Source organism: Alligator mississippiensis, chromosome 6 (assembly GCF_030867095.1).
Source record: "Alligator mississippiensis isolate rAllMis1 chromosome 6, rAllMis1, whole genome shotgun sequence".
Lineage (NCBI taxonomy): Eukaryota > Metazoa > Chordata > Crocodylia > Alligatoridae > Alligator > Alligator mississippiensis.
This window is the reverse complement of record NC_081829.1, coordinates 92,396,576-92,419,525: the sequence shown is the minus strand read 5'-3', so window position 1 is coordinate 92,419,525 and position 22,950 is coordinate 92,396,576. Positions and strand designations below refer to the sequence as shown.

Sequence of the window (22,950 nt, the reverse complement as noted above, 5' to 3'; positions counted from 1 at the left end):
TGAATGTTAACACCCTGAAAAAAATGAAAATTACCGAATTCATACATATTCATAGTGACGCCTTTTCATATCATCCTATGATACGGATTTTGTTTTTTTTTTATTTGATTCTGTCTGGGTCAGAATATAGCTGAGGGTATGATTCAAAGATCATTTTTTTTTCCTTCATAGAGCTAAACCAGTAATTTGTGTATTTTGGATGAAATCCTGGCCCAATCAGTGTCAAAAGAAAATTTCCCAGTTACTTAATGAAATTAAGATCTTTTTTTTTCACCTGTTTTGCCTTGCTACATGTCCTAAAACATAAGTGTGGTCTATCGCATGAAAGTTATTCTCGTCTTGCCTCTTGTTCATTGGCAGATGATATACGCGCTGACAGATTTCTTCTTTTTTTTTTTTTTCTTTTTTTTTTAAGATAAAATTAGTAGATGGGAAAAAATATTTTCAATCTTCAGTCTATTTGGAAAGTGTCAGTGCTGCTCTCCAGGAGACATGACTTCTGTTCCCAGACTTTAAGTCCCCAGACTGAAGTAGTCCTGCAGTCCCAGGACAGTGGAGGCTGAAGGCTTTGCCTTATTCCTGGGAATGAGACTCTGAATATTTTTGTTCCCTGTTACTAAAGTGAATCCCCTTTCTTCTCCTCCTTGCTGGGAAAAGAAAAAAAAGCCTATGATATGGCCCTGATTCTGCATATATTTATGCAAGTGCTTAACTTGACTCAGATGAATTGTGACATTGAAGTCAACGATACTACTGATATGCTTCAACAGTGTTTGCAAGAATAAGTCAGTGTCTTGTGTGGAAATGAAGCAGAAGAAAATGGAGGAAATCCAGAAACTCCTGCAGTATAGAACAGCTTGAGGAGAAGTGTACTTTTGAACTATGTTTATGTAATTTTCTCTTTTTTGCACAAAAACAGTTCTTCCATATGAAACAATAATGCATCAAAAGCTCTCGTTTTTTAGCAAATTCTTATAAAACAACTCTATCACATTTACAAGCAGAACTTGCTTTGATACAAGCAACACTAGAGATAAGAACATACATACCCAAATAAGGAGAAACTCCCAAGATTGGAATGTAGTGTTTAATTGTGTAAATGTAAAAGAATTACTTTGTTCTTTTTATGTTATTCTTTAATAAATTCTTTGAAAATAAATCTTCTCCATACAAGGATTATGAGGAATACACTGTAATGTCATATATCAGCTACAATGAGAATAAAGACTTGTTCAGCCTTTTGGTTTCCTCCCTCCTTTTATCAGTATGGTCTTTCCACAGTCTCTGGTATTCATTCCTAAATTGCTTCCACTTGAAAGAAAGAAAGAAAAAGAGGAAATTTTTCTGTCATTTATGTAAGAAGAATAGACTTCTTGCGATGCGTCTGTCATGAGGAACATTATGTGACAATTGATGTGACTTGCTGTTTAAATATCCTGTGATATGCAACCAGAGATATTGTTTTTCTTTCCACCTTGACCTCCCCCAATGATAAATATGAAGCTTCTTCAGTTTTAGCAATATCATGTATTTGTTCTGTTCCTATATCTAGTTCTTTTTCTTATTCTAATTATTCTGTTACTTCTCCAAAAATAAGTAGTTCCCTTATACTAGAAATTACTGCCGTTGCTAAGTGCTTTTTCATGGTTCTTCTGTCTCTGTTCTTTAGCTGGAGAAAGATATTTCTCTCCTAATTTTTTATGTACTCAATAAAACCTAAAATCAATACTAATACTTTTTTTTCTCCTACATGTTTAATATATATATATTTTAGGCACATGTGAAAATAAATATTATTATCTTTTTGTCCATTTCTGGTCCTTGGGAGCTAGAAATTTTTATAGTGAGAAGCTAACATAACTACCCTTAAGCAGGAATGAAATTGAACTTTTGTACCAGTGTCCTCTGTGATGTTGGAGGTCTTTGTTTTTGATGAAACTGTAAATTCTAAGCCCTGACAAATTGTGATTATAAAAGAGACTGTGACATTTTGAGCAAAGGTTGGCCTGGTAATGTAACATTCAGGACTAAATTCTATTCTATTTAACAGTAAGTTTCCAGTTAGGTAAGGAGAGTTACATTTTCTTCCCAAAATGGTTTTAATTTCATTCATATACCCTACCTGCCACTTTCTGCCCTAGAGCTTGCTATTAGGAGGGTGTGAAATGGGCCATATTCGTTTCGAATTTGGCCTGGATCAGGGACAGTAATTCAATTTTTTGATTCGGATCACTGTCCCCGATTCGATTCAGCTGAATCAGAATCTGAATATTCAGTGCTGATTCTCTGACATAGACACAGCTTTAAATGTTTTTTTCTACATACCTTGAGGTAGCAGTCATGGCTTGTGAACACTGCGATGCTGGGGCAGATGGAGCATCTCACAGGAGTGCAGGGGAGCCCCCACGGGCTCAGTGGTAAACCCAAAAGTAGACCGGACATTCTTCCAATCTACTTCCGGGTCTGCAGGGGAGCTCCCCTCCCCCCCCATGTCCCCCTAGCTTGATGATCGGCCATGGGGGGATCCTGGGTGCCCTCCCAGATCCTGGAGTCACTGAGCCGGGGGGGGGGGGGGGGCTGTGCACTCCCTGGTGAACCAGAAGTGCTTCTCGTCTGCTTCCAATCATGCTGAGCATACTGATGCTCCACCCACTCCAGCACCTCAGTATTCGTGAGCTGCCTGGTACCTTGAGATATGTAGAAAAAACATTTAAAGCTGTGCCTATATCCAAATTGCCAAATCTCTCCAAATCGATTCAAAGGGTTCTGATTCGATTTGGAGAGATTAAAGGGTCTCCTGATTCGATTCAGATTTGGCCACCAAATCTCCGCCAAATCGAATCGGGGACCAAAGCTTTGCATGGTCCTACTTGCTGTATTTCATTGGTGGATAAATTGGATATTGGATAACTTGAAGAGCTTTGTGGATCCTTTATGATAAACTGTATTGTATACATTTGAGGTGCTATGACCTAAATTTTCACAAGTGTTTGCTTTCTTGATTTCCATCTTGAAGCATTCTGTATTACTTTTATGTTAAAGTTTCAATACGCAGAATAGAAATATAGCCAATTCCTGTGAGCTCGCACGTGTACTAATTAGTACATCATCAAAGATTCTCATCTAAGTTGATAGTGTATTTGCTCCATTTTGAGATGGAATCCAGATGCAGTGACAACTAATAGACTCTGAAAAAGACTTTCATGGGTTTCTTTCCAAAATGATATGAAATTTCCAACTACTTTTTAAAATACACAAAAGAGGCTGCTATTTGGGACTTTATTTAAAAAAGTGCTTAACATTAGGTATATTACTGACAGATATTAACTGTCTCTTTGTTCAACCTAATATATTCTGATTCAACCTAATATATTCTGATTAGAGTGAATACCTGTGGGTGCAGAATGAGGGAATATAAATGCATGTACATGCTTCAGCTTTAAAGAAATCTCTCTTCCAAAATCAGAGCTACTGTAGACCTGCCAATATCATAAAGGGAAGATTATAACCGAGTACTGTATGTTGCATGCTCGTTATCCTTATCTGAAGAAAAATCTCTCTTGCCCTCTTTCCATTTTTGTGTCTCTTCCAGTTTTATGAATTTGACAAATGATTTAAATATTTACCAATTATTAAGCTTTGATTTGGACTTCATGCACAAAGCTGAGGCAGAGACTCCTTTACAATGTGTTGCAGGTCCCTTGAGGTTCAGGTAGAGCCATGCAGGACTATCTGGATATTCTTTAACTGACACTCACCAGCAGAAGAATATGGGAAGGGGCAAAACCTCAGCTATCTTCCCTCCTCCATGCATCAGCCACTGCAGCTGAGCTAGTGCAGTAGCAGGTCATAATGATCGTAAGAGGCCATTTTCTTTCCTTGTAGCTGTGAACACTTAACAGTATTCTTGTCCATACTAGAATTTGATGAAAGACTGTAATACAACCAGGAACTTGGATGTTATAAAATGCAATAGCCAGCCTTTTTTTATGAAATAACAGTTGTTTAATTTGGTATGTTCTTTCCCTGGCTAACCTTGCCAGATGGAGCAGAAATAGAAATTACTTAAATATGTCTACGTGTGCTAGGATACTTATAATATGTTTCTCTATTACTTAAAAATTAATTCAGTTGAAACAAGCTATGCTCAGCAGTAGCAGTGTTGAACTTCTAGGAAGAATGCTCAGTGCTTTGGTGAAACCTCTGGTTTATCAAATGTTTATTTTTGGAATTTTTTTAATTCATCTGTGGATCCTCCAAATTGCCAGAAGTTTATAGATGCTGTGAATGTTAAACTTTATTACTAAAACTTCTGCTTCAATAGAAATGTTGAATATGTGGAGGAGAGGGAGGATTCAGTATAGTTGTATTTGATTAGTCTTGGAAAATCATGGAGAGGATTAGTAGCATTTAAAATGCATTACTTTCTGCATTTGGTAGAGGCTATGCGTATTCTTAAAATAGCTCATCAGAGTCAGAAAACTGTTTCTGAATGTGGAAAAATATTTTTTTCCTGAGGCTGCAAGAGTAACCCAAGCTTCATAGGAGTTCCTCTATTAATAAAAATGGGTTTGGTTCTAGAAGGGCAATTTGTGGTTGCTGCTTCAAAATATTGCTTAGATTTTGGGGGGTTCCATTTTTGGTTTGGGAAGGTTGATCTTGTCAGGCTCTCAGAACTTGAACGTGTCTATTTTTTTCTAGAGCACTTTGAAATGTCAGTAACAAAGTCTTTGAATTTTGAGGTTAGAAAAGGTTAGATAACACTGGGTGCTATTAAGGGCCTTGCAGGAATAAAGCTAGTGTTACTTTGTGAGTTCATATCAGTAGTAACAAACTTTGACACAAATATGAGACTTCTAAAAATAAAATCATGCATTTGTGTTTAACGTAACATAGCTATTTGAATATCTGAACTATTATGTTTATGATGCTTCAATATCTGATGTATTGGTTTTGAAAAAGTTCTTAGTAACATAAAAGTTGTTAGTGCTTTCTGTGTCGAAACAACATATGAGTAAAATACATGTCAGTAGACCCCTTTGTCTTTGATGGAATAAGGAAGATAACAAATAACTACACTGTCAACTGTTAGAAGAATAACAAATATCTGTGTTAATCCACTGTTCCTTATACTTTGAAAACTTTGTTCTTTTAACTTATTAAAACTTGTCACAAAGTATAAGATTAAGCAATAACTTTATTTGTTTCCATAGGCCACTTAAACATGCATGCGGGGAGCCTGCTACAATGCGTTGGAAATCCAGCGTGTTGGAGCAGGCTCAATTGAGTCTGCTGGAACACATAAATAGATACGTTCTGGCATCTTCACATGTCACGTGTATCGGTGGTGCAGCATGTCTCCACGCTGAGAAAATGGCAGTAGTACACTTTGAACTAAAACACGTTCAGTGTGCTTTAGTTCAAAGTGTACTGCCACTATTTTCTCAGTGCAGTCGCGTTGGGCTGCTGATACATGTGACATGCAGGAGCTTTTAACTAGCACAGCTCACTAATTAAAAGCACCCAGCACCACGTCAGAAATGCATGTAAGAATTCCCGTAGGCCTTTAATTAGTCATATTTATTTGGCCTTTTCTTTATTGACTTTGCTTTGAAAATGTAGTTTGTTTGTTTGTTTATGCAATTTTGTATTCTGCCCATCCCAAAAAAGGCTTATATTGTACATAGATTGTCTTTATATTTATGTGTGTGTCATTTTACTGGAAAGTAAATAACATCTGGACAAATGTTGTCTAAGTTTATTAATTATCAGAAGCTTTATATAGTAAGTAACTGTTTGCGAAAATCATCCATTTGAAAAAGTAAATTAAAAAAAAATCAGCAAACCTTAGCTACAGTTACCTTAAGAGCAAGCAACTGCCTTATTGCATGTAAATGAGGAATAAGGCACCACAGGAGCAGGAGAAAATTTAGGGTAGTGACAGTGTATGCTGGGGGTAGTCTACAAGTAAATGCCAAACGTCCCTCTCCGACGTATCAGAGTATACTGTACCTCCCATGAGTGCCGGTTTCACTTGACCCCCACTAAGGAAAATGCTTATGCCCCTCCTTTAACTTTGCTGCCATTTAATTTCAGTGAGACTGTTCAGGGGAGTAGAGTTAAGAACCGAGTTATTCACTGGATCAGAGCCTTGGATTTAAAAACTAATGCATTGGCAGCACTAAGCTAACCCTCCCGTGAGAAGTTCTGGCAGTACATGCATGTGCACAATTATTTGACCTGCTCCATGCAGCTCTACTGCTATATGCCCTTGGGAGGGCATTGGCTGCTCCTACACAAGCTTCACTCCACTCAGCAAAGATGAGCAGACTCTGCCAACTGAGTAGAGGGTTCTGCCACCACAAAAAAGTTTTGAGTGTGCTCACGCTTAATGTTTGCAGGTAGATTTCCAGTTCTGCCCACAAAACTTCATATTGTAACCCAGGGTAAGACTGTCTGTGCAGAGAACCTACCATCCTTGACAGGACATCCTCAGGCATGCTGCATTGCTCCAGGTAGGCTGCCTCCTCAATGGGAAGCAGTGTAGGCATAGCAGAGCAGGCAGGCCAGTCAGGTTGGTACCAGGCCAAGTGGCATTTAGTCAGCTGGGAGATGTTTGGCCACCCCAAGTACTGTACAGGGACAGCTATTCTCCTTAACTTTTAGGAGGCAGTTTACCTGAGCAGCTCCACATGTTTTGAGGGTACTGCCACTAGGACAGTAAGTTTACTCTCTGAACATAGCCTAAATTAACTCCAAGTGAGTAAGTAGTAGTGCTGTTCACTAGATCCCTTTTATCCTGCAAACACTTAACAGTATTCAGTGAGAACTTCAATTTTTTCACTAGTTGGGGTCTTAAATGTCTTGCCAAGATCTGATGTATTTGTTACCCAGTATGAATGTGAGAATGTGGTAATACTTATACCTAATGCTGTCTGCCTCTCCCATTCAATGTGTCATATTTATCAAGGGTTCTAAAAGTACAACTTTCTCACTTGCTAAAGCTATAGAAGAAGAGCTGTGAAGCTCTTGGTATGTGGAAAGGAATACACTTTTTTTGATAAGTGTTTCCTTTTATAAATAATGGGACCTGCCTTCATTCTGTTCTTTTCTTTTTGATGATGTTTCAGGGACCCAGGAAGATGCAGTGCTGTGGGTAGCCATGGCAGGTACTCATCAAATCTGGGCGCTCATGTTAGAATGTGGAAAACTACCAAAAGGAAGGTGAGCCCATATTGTGACTTAAATGCTTTTTCATAGAATGTACTTCCATAGTTATATCATTAAATGCAATTTTACATTGCATTTATGCTATGCTGTTTAATTGTAAATTCTAAATAAAGTTAAAATACCAGTTAGACTAGAGGCAGTTCAAATAATTGCCTGTGCTTTATAGCCCATTAGGTTGATAACTTACATATACTGAATAGATTTCCCAAACTGAAAGAAACTTGTTTTTGTCTGAACTGTTTCAAGCTTATCTTTGAACCTGGATACTTGCTTTCCCTTAGTGATTTAAAGAAAGGAACCTGCCTTCGATTTGCCGGCAGTGGGAACGAAGAGAATCGAAACAATGCATATCCCCATAAAGCAGGCTTTGCCCAACCCTCAGGTCTTTCTCTGGCTTCTGAAGAACCCTGGAACTGCCTTTTTGTAGCAGACAGTGAGAGTAGTACTGTGCGAATGGTCTCACTGAAAGATGGAGCAGTGAAACACCTTGTAGGAGGAGAGCGAGACCCACTGGTAATAACTTCAATCACTTCAGACTTCTCCACACTACCCTACTAATCTCTCTCAACTGGGAGGAATAACTGTCAGTCTGGAGAGGGTAATTCACTCTCCATGCCCAGTCATTTCTTTATTCACTATTTAGATTGTAAATGCAAGTGCTGGTTGTGGCATCATCTTTGTAATACAGATTGCTGGTCACTAAAAATTTGACTGACCAACTCCTTCACAAAATAAACTGTCTTGTGGTAGTAACTGCTGAAGTTGGCTGATGACCTAGAGGTGAGCCTCCATATCCATATTCAGTTCCTTAAGTTCCCAGCCCCCAAGTTTTGTATCTTTTAAAAAGTGAGCCAGTTAATCTCTATGTGGTAATTAGCGCTGTCACATGTCAACTCTGAATAGCCAGCTAATTGTACTAACTTAATAATACACTTTTTTAGAATTTGTTTGCCTTTGGTGATGTGGATGGAGCAGGAATAAATGCAAAACTGCAGCACCCCTTAGGAGTAACCTGGGACAAGAAAAGGAAGCTACTTTACGTAGCAGATTCCTATAACCATAAGGTGAGTTTGTATGATATATTGTACCCAACTGTATTTGTCACTTTTTTCATCACAAAAATCAGATTCAAATATTGTAGGGAAAGGGTCTCTCAGATTCAGTTGTGCAAAAATTGTACTTTGCACAACCAAGCAAAAAGACGTTTTTTCACTTGTTTTTGATCCTGGATTTCATCTGATCGGGTAGTTTATTATTGCATGTTGTATGTATAATGTATAGGAAAAGGAAGGGAAGTAAAACAAAGGTTTATAGTTTTAGCAAATTGTAAGTGTGTTTATTTATGAACTAAACTCATTTGCACATCGCCATTGTTTAAAAAAAAAAAAAAAACCTTCAAATTGTGCTGTACCCAGTTGGTTTAAAAGTTGGTTTAAAATTGTTATGAAGCTACTTAGTAGGAAGTACGTGAGGTTTCAAGAACATAGATTAGAGATCTATTTCTTAAATATTATTCATAAGCAAACTTCTCCCTAAAGTTCCTGTGGCTACGCACATGCTTACCAGTGAATGCTGTAATTAAGCCACAATAATCTAAAATCATGCACAAGAATGAAGATCAGGGTTTGGCTGTTTTAAATATTCATTAGATTGTCTATGTTAAAGAAACTGAGATTAATGTATTTGCCATTCTTATGTCTTGTGTGGGTATTTGTGATCAGGGAAGAAGATGGTGTACTCAGGATTATTATTTTCAGGTTTGGGACAGCTGGTCACGTTTATAAAATTGTGCAGTGAACCTAATATTACTACCTTACTACCATTTGATTTTAAAAAAATACTGAGAAATGACGGTCAGAAGTTCTTGCCACATGACAATGGGTCAGGTTGGGCACCAGATAACTAAAGCACCCAGGATCACTAGTCACTTCTGAAAAGAATGACCACAAGTGTACACAGAGTATGTTTGCTTTTAATTCTGACAAATTTACAGGGCTTTTTTTTTTTTTGTTCATTTTGTTTTCCTTAGATTAAGGTTGTAGATCCCAAAATGAAGAACTGTGCTACACTGGCAGGTACAGGAGATGCAAGTAATGTTACTGGTTCCAGCTTTACAGAATCAACTTTCAATGAACCAGGGGGTTTGTGTGTTGAAGCGAATGGCTGCCTTCTCTACGTTGCAGATACTAATAATCATCAAATTAAAGTGCTGGATTTAGAAACAAAAATTGTTTCCATGGCAAGTCCTATTTATGAATGGTTTTGATGCAACATTTTGTTTCTTAGTGTAATTAGTAATATGGAATTTTCTTAGATGATAGCAGATTTTGTTTAGATGATATGAAATAGCACAGCTGATGAATTCAGTGAATTAAATGTCTTCCCGTAATGTTATGCAGTGATCTGACAGATGACAAACTCTACAGATATCCTTTTAGGCTTAAAATTAAATATTCATTTTGTGCCTAGTGTATGGGAAGGACACTGGTACAAAGAAAAGAAGCTGATGAGCTTTCATAAGAGTTTGAATGCAGAGACTTAAGTTAGTCTCCATTAGAACAGTCTTGCAAGATGAAGACTGCCTTATGAGTAGGGCTCCACCAAATTCATGGTGAAAGTGGGGTGCATTTCAGGTCCTTTTTAATCTTGCAGATTTTCCTGTGCACCCCTACCCTGCACCTGGCTGATTAGCTCCAGGCTGATTAGTGGAGGAGCCTCTCTTGCAGCTTGCTTCTAATTGTCAGGGAAGTGAAAACTGTGTTTTTTAAATATGGTGCTGTTTTTGCCTCCTGCCACTGATTGACTGAAGGACCCCAGTGGCCCTGGTGCTTGCTGGTCACCAGCAGGGAGGCAAAAACAGCGCTATGTTTAAAACCGTGGTTCTCGCTTCCCTGCTGTTCAGAGACAAGCTACAAGCGGGGCCCCTCCACCAGTCAGAGGCAGGGAGGAGTGCAAGGGAACCTGCAAGATTAAAGGAACTACAGCGCACACCACTTCTGCTATGAATGCAGTAGGGTCCTACTTATAAGCACCCAAAATTCCCACTGGAATTAATGGAAATTTTAAAATTGCTCAGCAGCTCTGTGGATCAAGTCCCAAACAATTATTTGAGATCAGCTACTTCTTTATGGAATTGTTACCAGATCTTACACATGCAGTTGCCATTCTCTGTAACTCTACAGTTACCAGATTTTTAAAAAATAAATCCAGGAAATACAGAATAGTAGGAAAGTAGCAAAGTTAACTTGTGGTAAAGGAGTTAAGAGAATGGTATGATGCTGGTTTATTTCATATGGCTGTCATATGGAAAACAGAATGGGTAGCTGTTCCCTTTATAAAAAAATTTTTAAAAAGATTACTCATAAATGTATTTGCTTGCTATTTCTGCAGTGGTTACAAAATTGGATTATTTTCCAAATCCAGTAAAATATTCTGGTACATATGAGTCTGTTTAAAATTTTAAATGGCCCTTAATTTTAGGGGTGCATCGATTTATAGATTTTTTTTTTGGTCGATACTGATGGCCAATTATTGACCAGCCATATTGGGTGATACTGATCCAATTACTGATATGCAGCCCAGCAGCTTGGGAAGCAGCATCTGGCTGGTAAGTCTGTTGGGGGGCAGATTCAGGCCCCCATGGAGAGTGAGGGAGTGGGGCTGGGGTAGATGCTGCCCAGCCAGGGCAGGGCATGAGATAGAGCCATGGCTCATCCAGGAGAGCGGTGGGGTAGGGCAGTTCCTGCCATTGCGCACATCCCCGGGGAAGGCGTGGGAGGCATGTGACCCATGGATCTGTGCCCGGGGCAGGGGCAGACTGCTACCAGGGGATAGAGGCTGTGCCAGGCTCTTCCCAGCGGGTGGGGCTGGGCCCAGGCTGCACTTGGGGCAAGCAGAGGCAGGTCTGAGGTGGGGTTATGGGGAGGGGAGGTACAGCCACCCCAGAATTTGCCATAGCACCCCCTCCCAGTGCCGCTGCTGTCCCATCTGCCCTGAGTGCAGCCCTGGTCCAGCCCCCTCCGGGAAGAGCTCCAAGCATACAGCAGCAGCCTCCCCTTGGTCCAAGCACAGATCCAGGGGGCACAAACCCCCCCATACCTCCCCAGGTGTGTGCACAGTGGTGGGAACTGCATGCCCCTACATGCCCTGGTTCCGTCCTGCGCTCTGCCCCAGCTGGACAGTGTCTGCCCCAGCCACACTCCCTCCCTCACCATGGGGGCCTTGATCTGCCCACCCTCCCACAGACTTACCAGCCGGACACTGCTCTCCAAGCTGCTGGGCTGCACTCTTGGCCATGTGCATGTTGCAGCTACGTGAACACACGGCATTTATCAGCAACATTATCGGCCGCATCGGCCAAAAAAGGCTGATTACCAATGATGTCAATTTTCCTCTTATCGATGCCAATACAATATGGACCGATGTGTCGGTGCGCCTCTATTTAATTTTGCTTAAAGAAATACAGAATTTTTTAACGGCCCTGATTTTTATGTACACAAGTGGTCAGACTGAGACTGCTTTCAAAATTGGGTTCTGCTTTTTTTTTTTTTTTTTTGCCTTTTTACATATAAAGCAACACAGATTTCTCTTTCTGTGTTTATAACAGTACGCATAGCTGGTAGCTATTTGCAAGTAGGTACACTGTCACACAGGCTTACTTGTGTTCCTTGCAGCTGAGGTGTGTTTAAATATACGTTTGGCTGTCTTGAGGTGTTTTCAATAAAATTTACCAGTGATACTAAAATACTACCTTTTTAGATGCTTATTGGATGTGATGATCATGGGCAGCATAATCTGCATGGTCAAAGACCAAAAATTTTATTATCTGAGGTTACAGTAATTAGCAAGTTAACAGTAAGAGCCAATGGGCGAAACTGAAATGTGATGTAGTTTAAAATTTAAATAAAGAAGGGAAAAATAACATGGGCAGATCTTTTACAGTTTAAAAGCAAGAGCTATTCTGGGTCTTTCCGTTACCCTTTCCAATCTTTGCATCATTTCTGTATTCTGGCAGATGTACTCACTGCAATTTATATATTGCAGAGTATACACCTTAAGTTCAGTAAGCTTATTCATTCACATTATCTGCATAGGTGTTTACTATAAATATAAATTGCATGATGCTCTGCAGAGTTGTGCATTGGGGAACACACTTTCATATATGAATCTATATTAATTTGTTTGTTTGTTTCATTGATAGCTGCCTATCCTGACCACTGAAGCATTTGATGTTGTAGATCATCCACTTGCACAAAAGCCTAACATGGCAAGCCTACCAAAGCTGCCTAAATCTGCACCAAACATTCAACTTCCTTCATTGACTGTCTCTCCTGGGCAGACACTTCAGTTTTTATTACGCTTAAGCCTTCCTGAAGATTCAGAGCTGAATGAGGAAGCACCCAATTCATGGTTTCTCACAGCAGAAGGTGAAGAGCCATTGTTATTAGATCAAATATACTGGTATATATACTTGTATAATGCACACACTTGTATATGAGGCGTATAGTACGTTTTGATAAACAAGTAAAATATTAAGTTTAGATTATTGTCAGTCATTACAGGTATGGTAAGAAAATAGTTTTTGTCTGGGCTAGTTAGTTTTACATGGCAGCTGTTACCAGGCCTGTAAGGTACATTCAGCATTCGGAACTTCAGTTCAAATATAAATTTCTTCAGGTACAATTGGATGTGATGAAAGGATGCATGTGCTAGTGGTCAGAACAGTAGCCTGAGACTGGCTACTTGGAGCCCATGATCTGCCACAGACTTCCTTTATATTTCCTTTTAAAGTCCTAAAAGATATTTAGATTTCTAAATGCTGCTGTTTTTGGTGAGAGGTAGTAGTTGAAACATTGCTGAGGATATGGACTTTGGCTTCTGAGGGGCCAATCTGGTTCTTGCTCATAGGTCAAACAAAAATAGGCAGCTGCCCTCAGGAGGATGATTTAAAAGAAAACAGAGTTAGGTATCTAAGCTCCCAACAGAGTCAGTGGGAGAGTTCTTACAGGTGATTCAAGGAGCCCAGACACCAAGAAGGAAGCATCTTAATACTACCCAATAAGAGATCCTAAGTACAGGGCTCTCTAAAGTCCAGCCCTTCTCTGGAACTTAGCTGCCTAACTTAGGGCTATACATGAGTTGTCCACCCTGGACCATCAGAGCACCACCATAAAACATAAGAAATTGTATTTATTGGGTCAGACGATAGGGCCATCTAGCCCAGTATCCTGGCAAAGCATGGATGCCGAACAGGAGGGTGAACAGGGCATAGCCGGTCTTCTACCTTCTGCTCCTCTCCCATTTGCAGCATCCGTTTCTTATGTTCTTATGTTGTTAAAGGAAAGCAGCTGTGGCTGCCATATTTTGCACTGAAACAATGGTGGTGTGTGTTAGGCACTTTACTGAGGTTTCTGGTTTGTGGGGCCAGAAGTATTCTGGCTTGCTTACTGCAAATTTAAATACCAAAAAAAATACCTAAATCTCATTAAGATGCCTAGTTGGTCTAGCTGGGTTTTGCCTTGTGTTTGTTTCCCCATCTGTAAAATGGGATAATAGAATTTCTGTACATCATAGGCATCTTGTGAAGATAAGCATGTCACAATTTTTAACTTACATATTGGTTGTAAGGTGCTTTCTTCTGAGGTTTTATGATATTTGATACAACTAGAATAGTAAAGTTCTTAAACGTGATCAAGAATAGGTCAAAAGTCTCTTTCTTTCCATTTCCCTATCTGAATACAGTAAAAAAAAAAAAATTCTCCATGCGAACCTTTTAGAAACATTAGGCTCCTAAATAGGAGCAGTGCTGCTCTAACCACTGTAAATACCATGTGTAATACCAGGAGGACATATTTTAGACTTGAAGTAGTCTGTTAACACTTGGGAACAGGGGAGAACTTTTCTTTCTCCCAATCTGATTTTTTTTTTCTAATTCTTCATTTTCTGTCCATATTCTACTTATGGTCGCTGTAGAAAAATTCAGTGTAAAAAAAACAAAAACAAAAAACCAGGTCAGAGCGTTGATTGCAACTTCCAGCATCTGTCAGCAAGGACTTTCAGAGTTGCGATTCCCACAACAATATATACTTGGCCTCCTTTCGCTTTTCAGATGCTTCCCCTCCACCTTTAGCTCAGCCCCCAGCTTTGGGAGGTAGGCTGCCCTACCCTCCTCATCTCTTTTAGGCAACCAACAGCTAGATCCACTCAAAATTTAGCATGAAGGCTGAAGTGTTCCAGTAAAGGGTATTACATTTTTCCTTGTAAATTTATTTAAACAAAATTTGCATTAACCAAAATTTGACCCTAATTCACCATCATACCTACCAACCTACCTTAAGTAAGTGAATGCAGTGAGGCACATCCAGTTACATGAGAGAACAGATTGCAGGCATCAAAGCCTGGAAACAGGGAAAACTGGAGTTTATTTCTGACTTTTGATTAACTTCCTGTATTCCCTTGGGCAGTTCTTTTACTGTATTTACTTGACTCTAAGACATGGTTTTCTCTGCATTTAACATCAGGGGGAGCCCCTTGTCTTAGAATCGAGTATAGGGGGAAGGGGGGGAGGCAGTTGGCTGCTGTGGCTCAGGCTCTAGCCCCTACTCAGGGTCAGGGCCATATTCGCATCTGCTACCTGTCCCCCCTCTGCCCCACACCTTGCCATCTCCCCCCTGCAGCCTCTTTTCCCCATGTCCCTTCCCCCACCCACACAGCCTCTACTCCCCTGCCTGCTGCCACTCTTCCTCTTGTTCCTTACTGTTGCTCTGCAGTGGCAGGTTTTATGCACACTGCAGCCTGTGGTACTGAGCATGGCCCCAGCCCAGCCCCATAGCAGTGACACACAGCTACTATTACTACAGACACTGGGCTGGGATAGAGCCTGCTGGCATGGAACAGAAGCTGAAGGGAGAAGCAGGAAGCAGAGACTGGAGGTGGCAGGCAGGGGGTAGAGGTGGCAGGGGGGCAGGCACAAGCAGGGGGCATGCTGCTTGTCCTCCCCATGCCTGCCCCCCTTCAGTGAAAAGAGGTAAGAAAGACAACCCTCCAATAATTAGATTCTATACATGGAAAATTATAACATTTATAAATTTTTCCATGTATAAAATCTAATTCTTGGAAGGGGGGGCTCTCTCACATTCAGGATTATCTTGGGTTCAAATAAATACGGTCGTCTTGGTGCACCTCAGTTGCCAATCAATACAATTGGAAGAAAAAGGAGTACTTTACAGCAGTGTTATGAGACTAACAACACTGACCTAGGTTCTTATTTCTGATAGTTAGACAATACTCTTAGCTTAAATTAAAATAAGATAAAAATGAAACATCTCTGTCTTTGAGAGGAGCTTTTGTTGGCTGGCTTCTAAAATGCCTTTTTATCCATGTGGTGGCTTAATTGCAATAGTCACTATTGTGAGCAAGCTGCAAATGCTTTGCTGGCACTGACAATTTATTTGGACACCTGTGATTTGAGGAAGTTTCTCATCCCAACTTATGCTTTTGAAAAATGGATAACCACTTTTATATAGCAGAGTCAGCATCCTTTTTCTGGCCTACGAACTCTCCAAATACAGTTGAGGTCAAGATACCTGTCATGTTTTTGAGGATTAGTAAAAATGCAAAATGTAAGCAATGTAGGTTTACAATTCATTGTAAGCTTGTAAGTCCTACAGGATTTCTCTCTTTTTTTTTTTTTTTTATTTGAAGCTGACAAATTATGCAAATATTATGAAAATCACCAGAAAGAGCACTTCATCCATCTTGCTTTATGGCAAGACGCAGGGTACAATGGCAAGTTTGCCACCTTGTTTTTGCATGTTTTATATAGTTAAATTGTTGGGTCATTAACTCTTAAATAGTTAAACAAATAGGAATTTCCAGTTCTCCTTGTAATGACTAATCCAAACATTGTTAAATTATAGCAAACCAACACTCCTATTTGAAAATGTGTCATCAGTCTACAGTTCTATGTACTTTTGGCTTAAGTCATGTTATCTTGATTATATACATGCCTTGCTTCCAGTTAATTCAACAAAAATTGCACTTGAATAGTTGAGGGTAAAATTTGACTCAGCTTACAAAGCATATTACAGATGCTTAGCACATCCTTTACACAGGCACCTTAAAGTGCCCCCTTACATAAATTCAAGCTTATGTTGTGTAACTGCATGACCTGAAACTTGCTATTAAAAAGTGTTTGAATTCTATTTCAGTATCATCTTGAGTGGGAGAATCAGATGAAATTCCCCTAATGCTTCACATAGGACAAAACTGTGTTGTAATCAGGAAGTGAAATTCATGTCTAAATCAATGCAATCCTATAAGATATTTAACTCCCTGCTTTAAAAGCCAGTGATAAAGCATGTTTTTTTTTTTCTTTTTTTCAGGTAATGAGTGGTTGCTACAAGGACAGACTTCATCTGCAGAAATTAAGGATGTTTTCAATCCACCTCTCATCCACTTGCAGTTACCCAGTAGCTGCCAGTCATCTGAAGCTGTACTGTCTATCAGAGCATTCCTCTATTACTGTAGCAAAGAAAGCAGTGCCTGTATGATGAAAGGAATCTCTTTCAATCAGCCTTTACAGATAGCTAGCACAAACCAAGGTAGCACAGTGCAAGTAGAGTTGAAATATGCATTTTAACTAACTAAACCAAAAACCTAATAGATTTGTGATGCAACTTTCAGCCTAATATTTTTACAGAAAACATACAAATACCTCCCAACCCCCCCACCCCCCCGCACCCCAACCCCATTCCTCATCTTCTTATAGCATATGAAGAATTCTAAAGCATAATATGCTAGGTAGATGAAGTAGAAATGCCTTTTGATGTAACATGAATAAGTATAGTGAAATCGTGTTGTTTTTATTCCTTTTTTTGTTACTGTATGAGCAATAATGCCCTAATGCTGTAAAGTCTGCTGACAATTGTGAATTGATTGGACCTAGGCAACTTTAACCAGCAAGAAGCAATTTTTAGAGTCCGTCCTGGAAGAGCCAGTATTACATTGTGATATTACTGTAATAAGTTCTCTTGCACTGCGTATTTGGAATACCTAGATCACTTGGGGCTGACCAACTGCATATTCCTTTTTTATGCCTTCCATTTTTAATAGAATATTAAAAAAAGTCTCTTTTTCCAGTTTACAAAAGGATTATTTTTCTTATTTTGCAATGAAGGCACTTGAGACAAACTTATATATTTTGGGGAAAAAAATCCTGAAATGGGTGCAGTACTATTTATTCTTATGCAAATCAAGTATTTTAAATCAAACTAAATATTTATGCCTTATTTAAAGAGCACAATGTCATGGGGACAGTTTTCTTTAAAGGAAATGTTTGTGTTCATATAGACAATGTTACATAATGATGTCAAACGAAATTGTGCCTGCACAGAAGCAATGTGTTGGGATTTTTCTAATTTGTGTGCATCTATTCATGTTTTACAGTGAAGTATAGGCAGGTAATACTTGAGACTCTAACTTTGCAATAATTAAATGTCAAACATTTCAATCACATGACTTGTTTTTTTTTCCCTTCACTATTTTACAAATTCTGTGCAAAACTTGTAAGTCTCTCACAAGAAACTTGCAAACACTGGTGCACATGAGTAACATTATATATTTGGTTCATAGCCCCTTGAAGTCAGGTGGGGTCTTTCCTTTGATTTCAGTGGGCTTTGCATCAAGGCTTTGTGTTCAGTATGTCCGTTTACATGGTAACTAACTCAGATACAGGTTTGGAGCGTCCAAGCCTTCCCTTACAATCTGTGGTAGGTTTTTAATTTTTTTTTCAGCAAGACATTTTGGCACAGCTTTTCAAACTTCTGCTTGTTCTAGGCAAGCTTTGTCCTTTAACAAAATCTCTTCTTTGTCTTTTTTTCTACTGTCAAATGTCATCATAAATGGCAGGAGAGTAGTTGTTTTTTTTTAATTTGTATTGGAAAACTTCCATTGACTTTGCAGGTATTCGGGCCCAATTTTCTGACACAGTTCTAGTGGGAGAAAAACCTTCTGACATGCAGTTACTCATGGGTTTTTTTTTAATCGATATCGTGATAAAGTATATTTGAGTTTATAAAAATTAAAAAATTTATATTAGCCTACCTTAAAATAACCTTAATAGTTCATGGCACCTGTCAGTAGGCAGCTGAGATGATTTGTTCAGGTCTTTCCTGCTCTGAAACTAAGTGAACTATTGCACCTGAACCCAGGAGACTTTTGTTTTAAAGGAACCATATGGACTGGCGTGGCTTTTCCTTCCCTCTTGAAATCCAAATGCCAGCATATCTGCAAGCATTCTATCAGAAATAATATTGTCACTCATTAGCCATGCAAAAAGTTGAATATTAGCTTTTTACATGACCTTTATAACCTTCCTTTTCAGTTTTTGAGGGAAAAACAATCCATATTAACATTTCATTTCAGCGTTTGAAATAAACAGGAAATTATGCTGCCGTGTCTGTTTGCGGTTTGTAAATGCAGTTTGCAGGGTTAAGAAGACATTGATCAGAGTATTTACTATCCTTTTACTTAGAGGACAGCTTTTGTTATACTTATCTGAAATATTTTTTAATCCTAGACAGTAGTCAGGAAACTAGTATTCGACTTCCAACTAGCTCATACATTTTCTGTTGCTTACCATAAAAGAAAATCAGGCGTGAGCCTCAGTAGTTACAAGTGAAATTTCAGACTCTCTCTGCTCTCTTAAATGAATTGCTCAGCCAGATGAAACTGTTGTTCAAACTTTTAAAATAGTTGATTGGTATTTGTCCATTTCATTTGGACAGGATGATAAAAATGTGGCTTGATCAGTTTTCTGTATTTAAAAAAGAAGAAAAGAATTAAATGATGGGGTTTTTTGTTTAAAAAAAAAAGGGTTTATTTTATTAAGTGCACTGTTTAATATACATCATCACTTTAAATATAACATTACAGCTATTTTATCTTTGTGTAAATGGGTCTATATAAACATATTTAAGAGGCATATTCTGGGGGTTTTTTTAATATTTCATCTTCCTTGTCACGTAGAACCATAGAAAAGTAGGGCTGGAAGGAATCTCAGGAGTGCAGAATCCTCCCTGACTAAACTACTATGATACTGCTTTATTTTTTCTTCTTTGGTAAAAATTTATTGGGAAGAGATATTAATATACTATCACAGTTGTAGATCATGGCATAATGGACCTTTAAATGTTTTAATTGTAGCTAATTATGTTTATCCTATTTTGGGAAAGCACTTATGTTTTAGCAGCACAGGCTCAGAGTAAACCTTTTGTTTAAACTAGTTTATCCTTTTTCTTTTTCTTAATGGTGTAAGTAGTGAGTAGAATCCAATACAAATCATGGGGAATGGGATTTCAAAGTAGTTTATGTGATGGCAAGCCAGTGTCAAGTGCCTTTTTCATCAAATTAATGACTGCTCATTGTTCACTTCATTGAATTTCCTAAATGATCTGTACAAATATACTGTATTCATTCCATTGTTTCGCTTTCCAAAAAGCCTGAAAATGTCCTTAACCACAACATTGAGACGGCTTCCTGCTAAAAACAGAAAATAGGTTCCCTTGATGCAGATGTGAGCCTCTGCATGCTCTCTCAAACATCACTTAACACCTATTATTTGTAAGGAAAAACATCATCGTTTTAGAAAATACTGCCGACTGTACGCAGAGAATAGCGCACAATTCCTGTAATCCCCTCTTCATTTCCATTTGTAGCTCACAAACATTTGTGTTCACGTTCATTATAGCAGTACATATTTTGCATGCTCACAGTGCTCATAGTACACTAGAAATTTTGCTTATAGTAGTCACAAGATTAGGGCAGTGGTTTCCAAAATTTAGCCCTGCAAGCTGGTTAAGTAGCATAGGACCAGTTCACAGGCCAGACTGAAACCCTGTGTTAGTATCAGGCCTGTGTTGCTCTGCTCAGACCTGCACTACCCTGCCTTGCCTCATTTGGCCCTGCTCGACTCTGCATTGTCCTGTACCACCGAAATTGGCCCCGCTCAGCTTTGCACCACCCTATGCTGCCCCTTTTGGCCCTGCATGCTCAATCCAACGTGCAGGCCATGTTCTCCAGCCTGTGGGCCTCCTCCCAGATCCAGGAATTTGACAGCACAGGAGAGGCAGTTAAATGCCACTGCTTTCCCACTGCCAAATTTGCAGACGCATGGGGACCCTGTGGTACGGATAGTATGGCTCTGTGGGTCAGATATGGCCCGTGGGGTGGGGCACCCCGGACTTGGGTGATGTGGCAGAAAGAGTACTGACCTGGGACTCAAGAGACTTCAAACTTCTTTTATGATTTTGGGTGCTTTGCCTGCCTTTTGTGCCTTTTTACAAATGGATTCACTACTTTGATTTCATCCTCACAGCTTCTCCCTTCCCTCAAGTAGGCTTGCAATCTATTATTAATCGGGTACTCTTATATTAAACCGATGAGTGCCATATATGTACTAGCATAAGCAGATAAGAATAAAACTGTTCTGGCTGAAAAATACAAGAGTTAAGAACCAATAATATCCTGCATAATGTGACTTAAAATTTCATATTTGTTTTACATTCTTGGATATAATTATATCATGTACTGAAAACTATTTTTGCAAATTTGGACTCCCTGATTAGGAAGGATCTAGGATTAATACCAACTACCTAAATGCTCAACAGGCCAAACCCTCATTTAATGCAAAAATGATGGCTGGCAGCCTTTTTTTTTTTTTTTTTTACTTGTTTGGGCTTTTTTCTGTCTGTAGTTTTGTTTTCTTTTTCTCTTTAAGAGATTATCCAAAACAGTATGTAAGCACCCTTCCAGTAAGTGGAACAGTTTCATTTCTTCCCAGCTATTTCGTAGTCCTGTATGTGATTGGGTCCTATAGTAACTTATGTGCAAAATAGATGAGTGATAAACAGAAAAGCAGTGGATTAATGGCATTATATAAGTGCCACATACATTTAGTTTGATAAAGGATAATAATTTTTAAAGACTCCATTTTGTCTAATATCCAAATCTTCTAGTCAAACCCATGAGTAAAATGATTTCAAGCAAAATATTACCTGAAGATAATCTAAAGTGATATGAGATTACTTCAGGGATGTATGTGGTAGCCATGTTGGTCTGAGACAAAAATAAATGCAAAAATCTAGAACTTGCAGAAAAATATTTTTTTGCAATTTCTCAATTGGTCTAATTAATAAAAGGTATCATTTTGGAACCAAGAGTTCTAGATCTTTACATTTGTGATATTCCTTCTGCCATTACCCAGTAGATGAGCCTTATCACCCTGAGCTACTTCCATTTCCTATCTTCACCAGGTGCATACTCTTCTAATTTACAAACATAATTTAATTATTGACTGCTTAGTTTGGGGCTTTCTTGGATTGCTGAAATTCCTGTTCTTTGCAGAATTGTGTATACTTTTCTACTTAAATGAAAGCCTCATTATTTCATAAAGTTATGAAAATATCTGCATAATTAAAAGATATTTCCCTATCTTTATTGTTAGCATTTAAAATCTTTACAAATGTTTTGCATGATGATCTGGAAGGTTTTCAGTTTTAAAATCACTAACATTAGTAACTAAACAGTAAATTTAGAAAATAAGGTCATTCATAAATTCGGGTGTTTGTATCTCTCTTATACAATGATTACTTAGGTAATTAATGAGAGGTTTTACATTGGCAAAAGACGTACTGCATATGCAAATATCTGATCATTCAAATAAAACTGAATGCTCCTCCCAGTACAAAAGGCAAAAAGTTCATTAGTCACCTGTCTCTGAATAAAATCACTGTGCATTTTAATATGATTAAAAAAGTAATATTCACCTTCCTTCAGATGAAATAAAACTACCACATTTGTCATTGTATTCTTTATCAGATGATAGCTAGAAAAAATACTTCTAACAGAGATGGTGGCTACATTACTACTTTTAAAATATTAATCTAACCATAGCAATGTTCACACACACACACAAGCTAGTTGCTCCTAAATATTTTGGCACATTGATGTATTGCAAAATTATTTGCTACTAGCCAATAGCCTGTCAAGAATGATGGGGGGGACGGGGATGGAGTGCCACGCAACGCCCCATGCAGCCGCTGTCTTGTCTTTTCTCACTTTGCCTCTGTTGTTAGGGGCAAGCAAAGCCACTGCTGCCATGCCAGCACCCCAGTTTGGGGTTGGCCTCCCCCTCGCCGCTTCAGAACAGGGCTGCTTTCCCCCCCGTGCCTCCTCTCCCCATCCCAGCCAGCTTTTGTTTAGGCCCAGTGCCAGCATGGCTTGCAGGGGTGGCCACCCAGGGCTGCTGGCCTCGGCTCCCCCACGCACTGTCAGTCCTCAGCACCTGGGTTGTAGCTCTGGTGCCCACTAGCAGCATAAGAACATGGGTGGCCACCCTAGGTGGCAGCTGCATGCAGGGGCAGTGGCAAATTCCAGCTGTTGCTGCTGCTGCAATGACAATTGTATGACTGCAGCAAAAGCCAGTTTTTTTTCACACCCACCCCCATCAGCACCCAGGACAGTTGCCCCCTACTCTAGTCATGTCAATGGTGCCTATTTCCTATTTCTGCTCCTCCCCTTGGCATTGCTTGTTTTGCTTTCAATTCAGACACAGCTCAGAAACATCACCTTTGTGTCCTTCAGAAACCCTAAGCTAATTAAACCAATATTGCTCTTCATCATGAGACAACAAAATACCAGCATACTAAAAGCAAATCTAAA

General features: G+C 39.1%; 1 protein-coding gene and 1 long non-coding RNA gene across 4 annotated transcripts in view; one reads left to right on the top strand and one right to left on the bottom strand.

Annotated features, from left to right (window-relative positions):
- The window catches only part of NHLRC2 (NHL repeat containing 2), a 54,094-nt gene extending 36,354 nt beyond the window's left edge, over window positions 1–17,740 (top strand). For both annotated transcript variants that reach the window (XM_014594655.3, XM_014594657.3), the window contains exons 6-11: window positions 7,131–7,224; window positions 7,512–7,743; window positions 8,172–8,294; window positions 9,260–9,469; window positions 12,431–12,656; window positions 16,614–17,740. In XM_014594655.3, coding sequence (XP_014450141.1) covers window positions 7,131–7,224; window positions 7,512–7,743; window positions 8,172–8,294; window positions 9,260–9,469; window positions 12,431–12,656; window positions 16,614–16,870 — 1,142 coding nt within the window. In that variant the 3' untranslated portion in view covers window positions 16,871–17,740. The remainder of the gene's footprint in view (window positions 1–7,130; window positions 7,225–7,511; window positions 7,744–8,171; window positions 8,295–9,259; window positions 9,470–12,430; window positions 12,657–16,613) is intronic.
- LOC109282821 (uncharacterized) lies at window positions 1,149–18,422 on the bottom strand. 2 transcript variants are annotated; one of them, XR_002089837.2, is made up of 3 exons: window positions 18,334–18,422; window positions 14,562–14,627; window positions 1,149–1,311 (listed from the first exon to the last, which is right to left on the bottom strand). It is a non-coding gene; the product is annotated as an uncharacterized LOC109282821 (long non-coding RNA). The 2 variants fall into 2 exon arrangements; XR_002089839.2 differs by lacking the exon at window positions 14,562–14,627 and adding an exon at window positions 3,759–3,934.
- Between the last annotated feature and the right edge of the window lie 4,528 nt (window positions 18,423–22,950).